We start from the raw sequence: 12,765 nt of genomic DNA on the forward strand, positions 1-12,765 counted from the left end.
AGTATGATTACCAACCATTATATGTGGAGCTGGAGCACTGTGTAGGACGAAATTACCCGTTGTCCTTCTTGGCTTTGAAAAAGAAGGAAGTTGCACAAAAAAGGCCACCATGTTTCTTTCATTTCTTCTGTATATTGACAACTCAGGCAAGTTACATGTGGAGTGACACACCACTGAGTATGGCTCATTGTGCTACACAATGGAAGCAATTTTAGCACTGTGCCCTGTACAACATGAGAAAAAAACTGGGCAAACTATCATTCTGAGGGAGCTTCTGAGACAAATCTCACAGGACCATACAAAGATAGTCCAAGGGTGGCTTAGCGGCCAAGAGCTATTCTAGGAATTGCTTACACATTCCTTCCCCCCTAAACCCCTGGCTTTCTACTTCACCACTGAAATAAAACATACCAAAGGCTGAAAGTGCATCCAACTCACTTTAATGCTTCACCCTACATCGTTTTACTCATATGGAACCTGGGATACAAGCAAATTAATCTTGAATACAATGAGAATATAATGAGAAGTACCGAAACGGGGCTGTGGAGCCAAGGATGCTGAAAGAAGACTTTCCTGGAAAAGATAACACAACCACAGCCTAGGTACAGCTTTTAGAAAGCTCCATATTGTAGAAAGGGTAAAGAAAATTATTGCAAATGATCATCGTAATGAGCAGAACATTTGGTTGGTGATTTTCCAGGCATGAACAATTCAGGACATTGCGCTGGAGAGGTCTTGGCAGTGGGGAGACTCTTTAAAAATGCAAATTGGTATTCAAGGCAGACACAGACAGCAATGATTCTGTTCATTCCTACACAATGTTAACGTCATCTGAGACTCCACGGTGTACTTGTCATGCTGCCTCACACCGTTCCCTTAAGTACAACAACTTTTTTGCATTTGTTATTATTACAGTTATATAATTTCGTTTTATGTGATCATGTAATCTTCACTACTTATCTGCAAAGCCTTAAGTGTTGTCTAGACTATAATTGAAGAACACATGATAATATCTTACATTTTTCAACTTGGAGCTGAATTCATTAGGTAACAAAGAATATTACAGTGCAGAAAAAAGGCTTTTCCTAGTTCTGTACTGGATGCATATTACAACAATACAGTTTATTCCTTTACACCTGCTTTAATGCGCTATGTTTAGCATATGTAACCTGTTGCTGGACATGCAGTTTATGATGTGTCTGCACTTTCTGCTACATGTTCTCTGTTAATACACAGTGAAAACAGCCTTCTCTACTAATGAAAAACATATGGAGATATTAATGGCTGGTATCTAATCTTTTAGACTCTCCAACATATTGCACTGTATGAAAAAGTAGGTCATATTTTCAATGCAAATTGGGAATTCATTTGCAGTATGCATATATACACGATAGCACTACACTCTACAGCACCATAAAGGGTTTAAAGAATCAGCTAATGCAGAATCTGAGTCGTATTAAATGAAGTCTACAAAACTGACAAAGAAAAAGGATGTAAGAGCTCATTAATTAACAAATAGTCAGCTATTCAGACCTGATGTACACAGGTGGCATGTTGCAGGCATAAGAGTTTGTCACAGCTTAATCAATAATGTGAGCACTGAATATTGTGCTTGCTTCGAAGAAAGTCAGACAATTAATTTCATACTTTCTATTGTGTGTTTGTTCTTTAAAAGTGTTTCTCCAAAACAAATTACTACAATCGTTTTCAATCTCTCAAATGTGTGGCTGTAACTGCTCGGAAAGTTACATACCTAACAGACAATTAAAGTTTATTTATTTTATTTAGTCCTTTCAGTAAACGTGTACCTTGAATGCTGTTCCAGTAACACAGTGCTTCGGGCCATATTCTTTCAGTCACTTACTACTCCATTTAATTTGGAAGAAACAGCATTTAGTTTAGGCTGCCAGCATGGAGTATTATAGTGAAGTTGATATTTTAATTAGTCTTTACGTGGAAATTCTTTTCTGATACCTGGATGAGTTTGATTATTAATGAATTTGTTACAGTTGAGAGTTCAGCACATATCAAACAAAACAGGGATACATTAGTGCTAGGGACTCAGACACAGTGATTTTTAAACAAAATCGTAATTCGTAAAAGAATCAAATACAACATCCGAAATCGGAAGAACCAACAAAAAGCATTAGATCCATCGGAGGTCTGTTAAACATTTCAGGTTCATTAATGAAAAAGCTCATTACAAAATCCACTTTGAACCAGATATTTAAAAAACTTGATTCTTCCAATACTTCCAATAATCTTTTGAAAATTCACTAATGTATAAGTAAATACCGCCTTATTTCATTTTCCATTTTAACATTAATAAGATTTCAAAGACCACAACAAAATACTTTATTCCTTTTTTTCTCTTTTTAGATATCAATAATGAAACAGGCTTAATCCTCACCTTGACTAGTTCATAATGTTGGATCCCATTGATCCCAACATCAGGGTCAAATGCTGAGGGCACCGGGTATCGTGTGTTAATGGCTGTGTTCTCTGGGATGGAGATGTTTATTACAGTGGACTGGAAAAGGGGTGCGTTGTCATTCACATCCTCAATCAGGAAGCGGATCTTGACCAATCTGAAGATCTCATCCGGCAACACTGCCACCTCAATCTCGTAATAGCAGCGTTTCTCATTGAAGACCCCGGAGCACAGCTTCTCCCGGTCAATTCTGTGATTGGTGGTAAAGATCTCCCCTGTGTTAGCCTCCACCCTCACCAAAGGCACATCGCCCGTTTTATACACAGGCTTGAACTGCAACGGCGAGGATAGCCTGATGCTGGGGTCTAGGTTCAGGTCCAGGTCCTTGCGCAGATTCCCAATTCGGACGTTCTCTGGTTGCTCCTCCTTCACTGTGTAGTCCCTCTCCTGGGCCTGGCATTGTAAGACCACACAGGTGAGCAAGACCACCAGCACATGAGCCTGACTTGCTAAGTCCATACTCAAGAGTAGATGGGAGCCTCACTTTCACTGCAGCAAATCTGTCATGACAGACGAGCCAGAGGGGAAAAAAAGAAGAGAGAAAGACAGAACGCACAATGTCAGTGCAGAAAATTACACGGTATTCAAGTTCTGCTGTAATTAGTACTATTTTCCCTCATGGAGAGTTTTCAACTTGACCTCTTCATCCTAACTAGTTATGAGCCAACATCCTTCCCATGTCTTTGAGAGCAAATTAATGGCAGTTTTACACAATTAACCTTTGATGACATCCGTTGAGCAAGCGGACACGTAAAGGCTAGTAGTTCATGCATTCCATCAATCCATTTCATCGCTGTAATGAACCATTTAATATTTTTATTGAGAAGTATGAAAGCAGTTAGATTCAGTGTTACAATGAAATAGTTTTCTTTCAAAACTTGTTAACAAACTACTTTGCCTGAAAAAAGAAGAACCAAAAAATTGGATAAAAGCTTCATTTATATCCATCCATTTCCCTAACTGCTTGTCCATTTGAGAGTTGCTGTGGGGGGTTGGAGCCCAGCTGTCATAGGGCAAAAGCAGAGTACACGCTGGACAGGTCGCCAATCTATCACAGGCTAACACAGAGAGACAGACAGACAACCACTCATGCTCACATTCACACCTACAGCCAATTTGGAATCACCAATTTAACTAACTTGTATGTCTCTGGACTGTGGGAGGAAGCCAGTGTACAAAGAGAGAACCCACGCAGGCGCCCTTTTGCTTTGAGGCAGTACTAACCACCGTTCTGCTGTTCCGCCATCATATATGAGTCGGTCTAAGTCAATATGCTACAGTAGTGTCCTTATAAAGCGCATCCACACGCAGGCTTTGGCTCATTTGGAAAAAGCAGAAATGAGCCTTAAGCACTGTTGCTTCCATGCATGAACGCACACACACACACATGCACACACACAGACACTTGGAGTTGTACCGCTTGACAGCAGCTATTAATGGAGATTATCATTTGTTTGGAATGTAAACAATCGAGCTCTCAAATATTTCATGAACGTCCGTGTGTGCGTAAACTAGCACAGTATGATAAAAGCATTGTTTTAAGTAAGAGCAGTAGAAGGAAACAACAACGTGAAATGATTTATTGCGAGAGCCACCATTAGTCAAATTAGAGAAATTTAATCTGAACTTCATTACATGCTAGCAAATGTTTTATCTCCAGCATTAAATTTAAACTGCACACAGTTTGCTGTTTGCAAGGCAAAAATGTTTAAAACACAGTGAGGCTGATTTCACATAAGTTAACAATATTCACTGATGACTTTTCAAGCACAGAGTCCCAATTCGTTTGAGTCTGTTATACATTTTTCTTTTGTACAAGTACAAAAGCTTGCCAAAGCGCAAGATCCTCGATTGCTAAAATCCAGGTAGCTCATCGGAAGACGATACTGAGTAATACCTTACAATTCAGCACATATTGTAGCATAAATATTGACTGCTTTCCACTGGTTAAAGCTGCAGTAGGCAGAAAGTGAGAAAAGGTTGCAGGGAAAAAAAATACCAGATTTTAAAAATGGCAGCCCTCCTGCAGCTCCCCCCTTTCAGTTCTGAGCACATGGACATATGCACATACTACAAGCTAAAAATATGTCAATATGCTACAAAAACTCAAACCCTGTTTATCCCTGCTTATCACATTACGCCACTGTGTTATACCTCCTATCTTGGCTTTTCCATTCACTATACTAATTTGTACAGCTCGCCTGATTTGGTCTAATAAGGTTACTAACGTACTAAAGTCTGCAGTCACAGGCTAAATTTTCTATTGTTTGAAAACCTAGAAAGAGGATAGGAGAGAAGTAGAGACTAGATCTCTGTGAGAGCATTTTAATTTAATATACCACACGGTTATTATTAATTTGTTTGCCCAGTGACACCAAATACATGTTGCCCCCTGAACCCTTACCTGTTATTAAGTGAGTTACTCTATGTGTGATGTGATTTGCTAGCTAGCATTTTCTATGAGGTCATTCATTTAACGTTCTTGGATTTACTCAAGAGACTGTATTCCGTAGTGTCACCCACAGCTGCGCTGGTCTCCACTGAGGTTTTGCCACATATGCATTAATAGGCAGAAGTTAAGTCTTATTACAAAAGTGCATCCTTCTTTGCTAGATTTTTTTTTTTTTTTTTTTTTTTGGGGGGGGGGGGGGGGGGGGGGGACAGGAATATTATATTACTGGTCTGTTTTTAATCAACATGTAAGGGTAAAGTCTTAAAAGTCTTATAAGCATACCCCCACCCCACAGCCACAACCACCCATCTGCATTGCAGCACAATTAACAGCTAATAACTTTCCCAGTGAGTGTTTGTTAACCTTATATGAATATCCACAAGATATCGATTTGTATTCACAAGGCGGCTGCCTTGAAATCAAACACACATTTGCGTCGAAGGATGGCAAATGTGTATGACAGCCACGACACAACAGTTTACAGATTCTACTTTAAATTTGTACGCATACCCGACTTGTTGCTATCCAGGTATAATATTACCTACTTTATAAAATTTCCATCCATTTGAGACAGTATTCTGTAGAAAAAGTATGACTACCTAAACTGCACTACAGGGGTCCTCTAAATTGGCAAGGCAACAGCGATCATAGCTATTGAAGCTTTCTGCCCGCTGACAAAGGGGAATTGATTAAAAATAAGAATTTAATTAAGCTGGTTTTGAATCTCCAACAATTGCAAGGCATTCATGAAACGTGTAGACACAGACTTCCCACATTTCACAAAGCAGTCGCACGAGACTCATTAAAGAACAGTTAAACAGAAAAAAAAAGCGAGATGACATTGATCTGTGTGAGGGTTACTCATTCTACACATGCAATATTAGCAGTGCTGTACTGTCACGTCAAAATATCGATGAGATATATCCTATTAGTAACCGTGACACACTTTACTTTGAAGTGTGCATCTTTCTTAGAGTGAGCAGCAATTGCTTTACTGTGATGGTCGCCATGCAGTGTAAGGCTGAGCTCGCACGACGCAAAATGAAGTTTAAATTACATCCTTAAATGGGATGTGATTCGCTGAAGTGAAAAAAACAGAAAAGATCAAAGCATGATCTAGATCTCCTCTTTCTGGTAAGTGACAATAATGTGCTGCAGGATGAAGGCGTGTAGTATGTTTTTCATTCAGTACATGCAGGAGTACAAATGTAGTAATAAGCAAGACACCCTTGCATCGCTAATGGGTGTTGCAAATGCGTTTTTTTTTTCTATTTCAGATATACATATACATCAGGATAAATACACATTTGTAGCTATTTAACTAATGAAGTTAAAATATTAACTATTTAACAAGTGAGAGGTACGCCTTGCCCTTGAACATATTTACTCCTGGTATTCTATTAATTTGATGTGGGATCTTTTCTCTGAACCATGATTTTCAACAAGTGCAGTGATTTTCACTTGTCACACTTCTTTAAAAACCTGTCCATAAGGGATCAGCTAGGTGAGAAAGGAATTATGCTGGAGGGGGAAAAAGTAAGAGGAGGGGGATTCTAGGTGTCAGTCAGAGTGTCTCCTTTGCTTACATTTCACTAGTCTGCTGAAATGCTATTTTGAGCCCCAGACAGCAGGTTGAATCCAGTAGGCAAACTCAAGCCTCTCTCTTGGGAAACACAGCGAAGAGGAGCAGGCTGGCCCGAGATCACTTTCCACGACAGTGTGATGGACAGGTCTTCCTGTGGTTTGCAACCGCTGAAGGGAGCAGCGGGAGAGGATACCCTTATTGGAAACTTTCAGTGTAGTTACTCTGACATTTGGAGTCCTTTAACTGTCAAAGCCAGGTTTTTACCACAGTTGTATATCAATATTGCCTGTGGATCCAAAGAGATTTTAAAGAGAGGGCACCGGTAGATGGAATACGTTTGATTGTCATGAGCATTTTCCCTTTTAACAGCTTTAAGGATCGCTGACAGTCTGACAGACCAGGTTTCTGTCATGATCAGTCAGTTCTTTTTTAGTGCACACCGCTAGACCAATTCTCTTCACATGGTGGTGGAACAAAAGTTGTTTTCTCTTGGGAAACTTCAGCAATGTCTATATTGCCTAAGCTGTAGTGCTTAGACAATATAATAGTGCAAGGTAATATACTGCAAGAAAAAATATCCTCGATATGGAAATAATACCAGCAATGTATGTAGAGTGAAGTTCAACTAAAAAAGAGGGTTACCTACTACATAAAAAAAAGTTCTGATTCATAATATCTAGCATAATGTTTAAGTAGATTCAAGCAATGCTGTTTGGCTGACTGAGCCACTGCATATTCACCTCTGAATCAATTTAATACTTAGATTAACTAGCATAAGAAGACTTTTACTACACAGGTAAACAAATGACCTCCGCTATTTCCAAGATGACAAGCTAAATATCAGTGCTGTAATCATGGACCTCAAGAGGGCAGTCCATACATGGAAATCCAAAAGCTAAATCAGTGATCGATTCGATTGGTGCAGTTTTACGTCATCTCTCAAGTTAAATATAACTTGTAAGTACATTTTAAAATCGTATTAAATTTTTATTTATGGGTCTGGGTTGACTAATCCTAAATTCAATCCTAAATAGTCAGAGAAACTATCAAAATAATAAAACTTATGAAAAACTTGTGAAAAAATTCACTATTATGAATAAGTGCTAAAATATAAATGTCTCTCTTAATGATGTGGAAAGACGCTTCCAAAATGTTCCAAAAGTTTTCCATTGTGGATTCTGAAATCATTTCAGAAAAGATACATTTTATAAAGGTAGTCAAATTTAATAAGTCATAGTTGATGAAGAATGAAAAGGACACCTTCTGCTATCTGCTACAGTGTGTCATCAGAAAGTCACCCAAGAGAGGAACTAAAATGAACTTAAATTGTGGAGAAATCCTTAATTAACTGTATTATATAAACTAATTATAACTGTGGAAAGAGTTTGAACGCAAATGCAGAAAGACACCATTCCTGGTAAGAATCCCTGACACCACAGTTACTTACTGTATTAGCTCTTCAGAACACATAGTGTGTCCCTGAGCAAGTTAATGACTCCCAAAACTCAGCACTCGGTAGTGCTGTAGTTCAACCTCTAAGAGCCATAAAACAAATTTGGAGCATGTCATGCAAGGATATTAAAGACTACAGTCAGTTGGTTCAGTTGCGTTTGGCGATTTTAAAATGTGGATGTGAATGATAAAATATTTTTTTTGTGTTTTGCAAATAAAGTATATACCTTGCTTCCATCATCCACTGACTCCCTTTTTAATATAAACCGCAGAGGATATTGCCAAAATATCTGGCACATCTCGGGAGCTTCACATTACCATTTGAAGTTATTCTCCAGGAAATACTGAGTTTAACAGGCCTCTCAAAACAGCCACAATAATAATATGCATGCGGGTCAGGTATAGCAAATTATCTACAAAAGCCAACAGTGGTGTTTAATTCTAGGAAGAAGTGGAATTCATATTGACTATTTGAACTATTATTCCTCGAACAAATTCACTCCGTGTTTGCTTCCCCCCCGAGTAGAAGTGTGAACAGGATGAAAGCCCCTGAGGTTATGGTCTGTGACAGCTAAACCGCTTGACCAGGAGCGCGCTGTTGCCGCGCACCCACGCACCGAGCTTAGCGGCCAAGCTGTTGAGAAACCTGCGCTGAAAAGTCCCTGTTGTTGGATGCTCTTGGAAAGTAGGCCTATCTATATAGCGATCAGCAACGAGCAAGACTAAATAAAGCCCGAAGTCGTGACCGGCCACGCGGTACACATTCATGGTGCGACAACTCCGCTTAGATGCTCCACGATGCACCGTGTAAATGGATAATTTGTATTTACACTCGGTTCACGGGGACGCCTATTATATCTTTGGAGCAGCTCTAGGAAAACCTACTCAGCATCAAAATTACCCACTGTCGCAACACTATCAAACTACCTTTTAGGCTTTACAGTCCCCGAATTTCGCCCAGTTTATGTTGTTGTCCTTGATTTTATATATATATATATATATATATATATATATATATATATATATATATATATATATACTTCATGTCCTCACCCTTACCGAAATTTCAGTACGTACAGAGTAAATAAATTAGGTTATGGAGCTCTCCAAATACGCACACAGGATAGAGCGGTCATATGCGCCTACATTCAGAGAGCGCTAAAGTAAAATGCATTTTGTTTTTAACAGTAAAGTAGTAAATAAGAGCGAAGCTTACCTTTCCGTTCGAATACGATGAAAAAAATCAACCGTGAGTACCGTCGCGCAGAGACATCACTGATTCACAAAAAAGAAGTGCCATGAATTAATGTGGAGTGGGGGAAACGGGCAGAAAGGATCCTCAATTAGATCGGAAAGAAGCGTAGAAAAAATGTTATCCACTACAAAAACTTATCCATGTGCTAAAAAATTTTGGTCCTCCCGTGCAAGAGAAAAAGGGCATGCACAGCGATCAACTTAAAGGACGCTGTAATTCCTCTTCGGATGTATTGGGCTCACAATCCCACAGGCGGAGATACGCAGTGATCCACGCTTGTTTTACATAAACTTTGTCTCTCTAGCCTAATTTGCCTTGAAATTCCTATTTTCGCCAGCTGGCAGCAAACTTGCACGTGTGTGCGTTAAAAGCCTCTTAAACCGCACATCAAACTTAAATCCAAGAGGGCGAAAAAAACAGAGAGAGACTTCTGATGAAGAAGTGAAAGCTTAAACCTATTTTAATGTTATAACCACTTGTTTTGACTGATTCAAGGCTGTACGCGCTCTCCCCCAAAAAAACTCTTAAATGCGGGATGCATAGAGCGCATCGCCCCCCCAGTGGAGTTGGATCAAAGTGTGCCTCAGTGCAGCATCACTTACAGGAGCCGGGATAGGCGGTTCACCGTATCTGTCTGCTAAGCTGTAGATGTCTCAGTAGTATTGTATGAACTCAGTTCCTCAATGCTGCTCACCTCTCTCCCTCTCGCTCTCCCTCCGACTGACATCATGGAGGTAGGAGGAGCCAAGCTCAGATTTAAGAGCCCCGGTTCTCTTAAAGCCGCACTGCGTTGGAGAGATGTTCGCACTGAGATGTACAGTAGGTGGATGTTGGGGTATACGTGGACCACAGATGCCTCTGCTGTTTGCTGTAGACAGAGTGCTCCAGGAATCTACCTGAAAGCAAGAGGGGGGCACTGTTCGCGTTTATACAAAGCCTTCAGTGAGGGACTACTGTAACAATGGCACGTTTGTGTAATGATCTGAGATTTGAATTCTTTTCAGACATTCCTGAGATGTCAGCATATAAAAGCTGAGACATACTCCGGGATGAAAAGTAGGGTTATGAATTTTCTTACATTTTTCACAACTTGTATTTATAAATACAGAAATAATTACTATGGGCTATGAGTATTACAGACCATCTTAGTAGCATGAATAGCTTGAATGCTTGAGATGTAAGAAATAACAAGATGACAATGAACAAAGTTAAAAAATGCCAATGCCTTGTCTAAAAGTATACCTCATTTAAACAATACAGAGCATTTATTTGGTATTAGCAAAGCGATGCCATTTCTTTAACTTTAGAACCAAAATATCAGCAAATACAGTTGCAGGTTCAAGTCTCATTGTCAGATGGGGATCAGTTTAATGTTACCAATTACTAATCACATACTGTCAAGCTACTACTTTCCTGCTGTGGTGAGATGAATGAGTTTTCTGTCCCTAAATAGCTTCCAGTAGATTCTAACAGATTCTTTTACAGGGGTCAAAAAGGGTTATGGTTGCAGACCATGACCAACATCATGTTACTGCCAATTACCTTTGTCCCTCTGACATCACCTCATACAACAAATGGCTGTTGCATTTTAACAAGTTTAGCCTCTGGCATGATTTTATGTGCTTTTCCCTCACCTGTTCACCGTTTCCTTTCAAAGGATTCCATGTTGTGCTCTTCATCCGCGAAGACAGGGACTTCACCAGATGATTCCACTGTAAGTTTAGACCAAATAATACTTGTTTTTAGCAGCGGATAAAAAAACCACAGGCTGCTGTTTTTTCTTAATTTACTATGAAACGAGGGGTGATTTATTTTCTTCCTATTGAGAAAACACTGTATAATACACAATGTGTTTTCTTAATTTAACTGTCTCTGAGGATTTCTGAAGAACGCATTTGCAGTATCTGAACGGCAAAAAGCAATATTATCTGTCAGAAGGCACATAATTCCTCATGTCAAATTTTATAAGATGAATCCCCAAAGTAATATAATTCAACATGAAATACAGCCATGGGTGTAAAACTTATTTGATACTGGTTCATATTTCTGTTTAACCTTCTTGATTATTCTTGGCACAAAAAGAAATCCTCAGTTATAATGTTGCAGCAGTTTAACCAAAGCTGATTATCTTAAATGTCCACTCGACAGTTTTTTTTTGTTAGGTTTTTGTTCAGAGTAATGTCAAATCACCCAAACCCCAATGTGTTTTTTCCTAATCTTTTTTGTCTTTCCTTAACTAGGAGAGGTAGTGTTGTGACAGGAAAGTTGTGGACTGTGCATGTTAATATGAATGCAACTTTAATACCTAGTAATAAACAAGTATTAACACAAAATACTAACTAAAGTGTTGTCTAGATCTAGAGCTATCTAGATAGACAGAGATATATATGTGTGTGTGTATCTACATAGATAGATAGAACTTTGCAGTCATTTCCTACAATCTTAACTACATTTTTTTTTACATTTTTCAAATAGCAAAACTTGCTTTTCTGTTTTTTATAGATATGATCAAATTGACACTCTACCCATCATTGCTTTTAATCATACTTGCAGTGAATCCATGACTTGTTATGCTCACATGTAGCAGAAATGGAAGGAGCACACTCACTAATATACCTTATCAGTGTGGTACAGCTGGGCAAAGGGATGGGTGAAGGAATGGGTTGCAGAGCTAAATAGCAAGGTCGTCGTGCGTTAACATTCAGAGGTGCTGACAGCGGTTTTGCCGACCATACTTGATTCAATACTGTTCTGTGGTTTTGTATTATCCTTTCAGCTTAAACAGCATAACTTGTCCAAAGACACAGCAATGAAGTTCGTGCTATGCTATTGTCTTTGTTCACCACTCTACAAGTTGCCATGGATATATAAAAAAAACCAAAAGCAAAATCTTTGCATTTGCACATTTGAGCTTAAATTGTTAACACTGTATGATTTTCTGGTAGGAAAAAAGTACCCCACAGCATGTCGCTCAGAAAGAAAGCAGTGCAAATATGTCTAAAGCGTAGTCTGTAGAAATACAGAAGATATTTTTGAAGAGTTTGATACATCCTGACAAAACATTTTTTTTCCACATCCATACAGGCTGGGTTTGTATCCATGGCAACTTTCAAGAACCACTGAGGTTTACCACAATGAGTTGAAACTATCGCTATTGCCTCATTTCTTCCTGCCTGTGTCTTTCTCTCCCACTTTCTCAAGGATCTCTGGAGAAAGAAAAAGATTTGAGAAAGATGGAGTGGACGAAGTGAGGACAATTCAATATTTGCTTTTACCTTATTGGCATCCGAGAGAGAATTTTAAAAGTGTTGAAACACAGGACAGACACAAAGAATCTCTGAAAGAAATTATATTTGAACTGTTCCATGGGGCATGAATATGCAGCATGAATGAGCATATAGAAAAAGACTATGTCTGTGACATTATTGCTAAAACCAAAAAGAAAATATTACGAGGAAGCAGTGGGTCCACCTGAGACTTCTGAATATTAGCATTCATACACAAAATCTGAATTATCTGTCTACATTAGA

General features: G+C 38.9%; 1 protein-coding gene across 2 annotated transcripts in view; it reads right to left on the reverse strand.

The window, feature by feature from the left end:
- pcdh11 (protocadherin 11) overlaps positions 1 to 9,880 on the reverse strand; it is a 138,133-nt gene extending 128,253 nt beyond the window's left edge. For both annotated transcript variants that reach the window (XM_086258001.1, XM_086258007.1), the window contains exons 1-2: positions 9,197 to 9,880; positions 2,411 to 2,991 (exon numbers count right to left, since the gene is read on the reverse strand). In XM_086258001.1, coding sequence (XP_086114127.1) covers positions 2,411 to 2,950 — 540 coding nt within the window. In that variant the 5' untranslated portion in view covers positions 2,951 to 2,991; positions 9,197 to 9,880. The remainder of the gene's footprint in view (positions 1 to 2,410; positions 2,992 to 9,196) is intronic.
- Between the last annotated feature and the right edge of the window lie 2,885 nt (positions 9,881 to 12,765).

Source organism: Aulonocara sp. 'chitande type north' Nkhata Bay, linkage group LG2 (genome assembly GCF_057382095.1).
Source record: "Aulonocara sp. 'chitande type north' Nkhata Bay isolate Kocher_YH1m ecotype deep benthic linkage group LG2, A_spYH_male_GT1.1, whole genome shotgun sequence".
Lineage (NCBI taxonomy): Eukaryota > Metazoa > Chordata > Actinopteri > Cichliformes > Cichlidae > Aulonocara > Aulonocara sp. 'chitande type north' Nkhata Bay.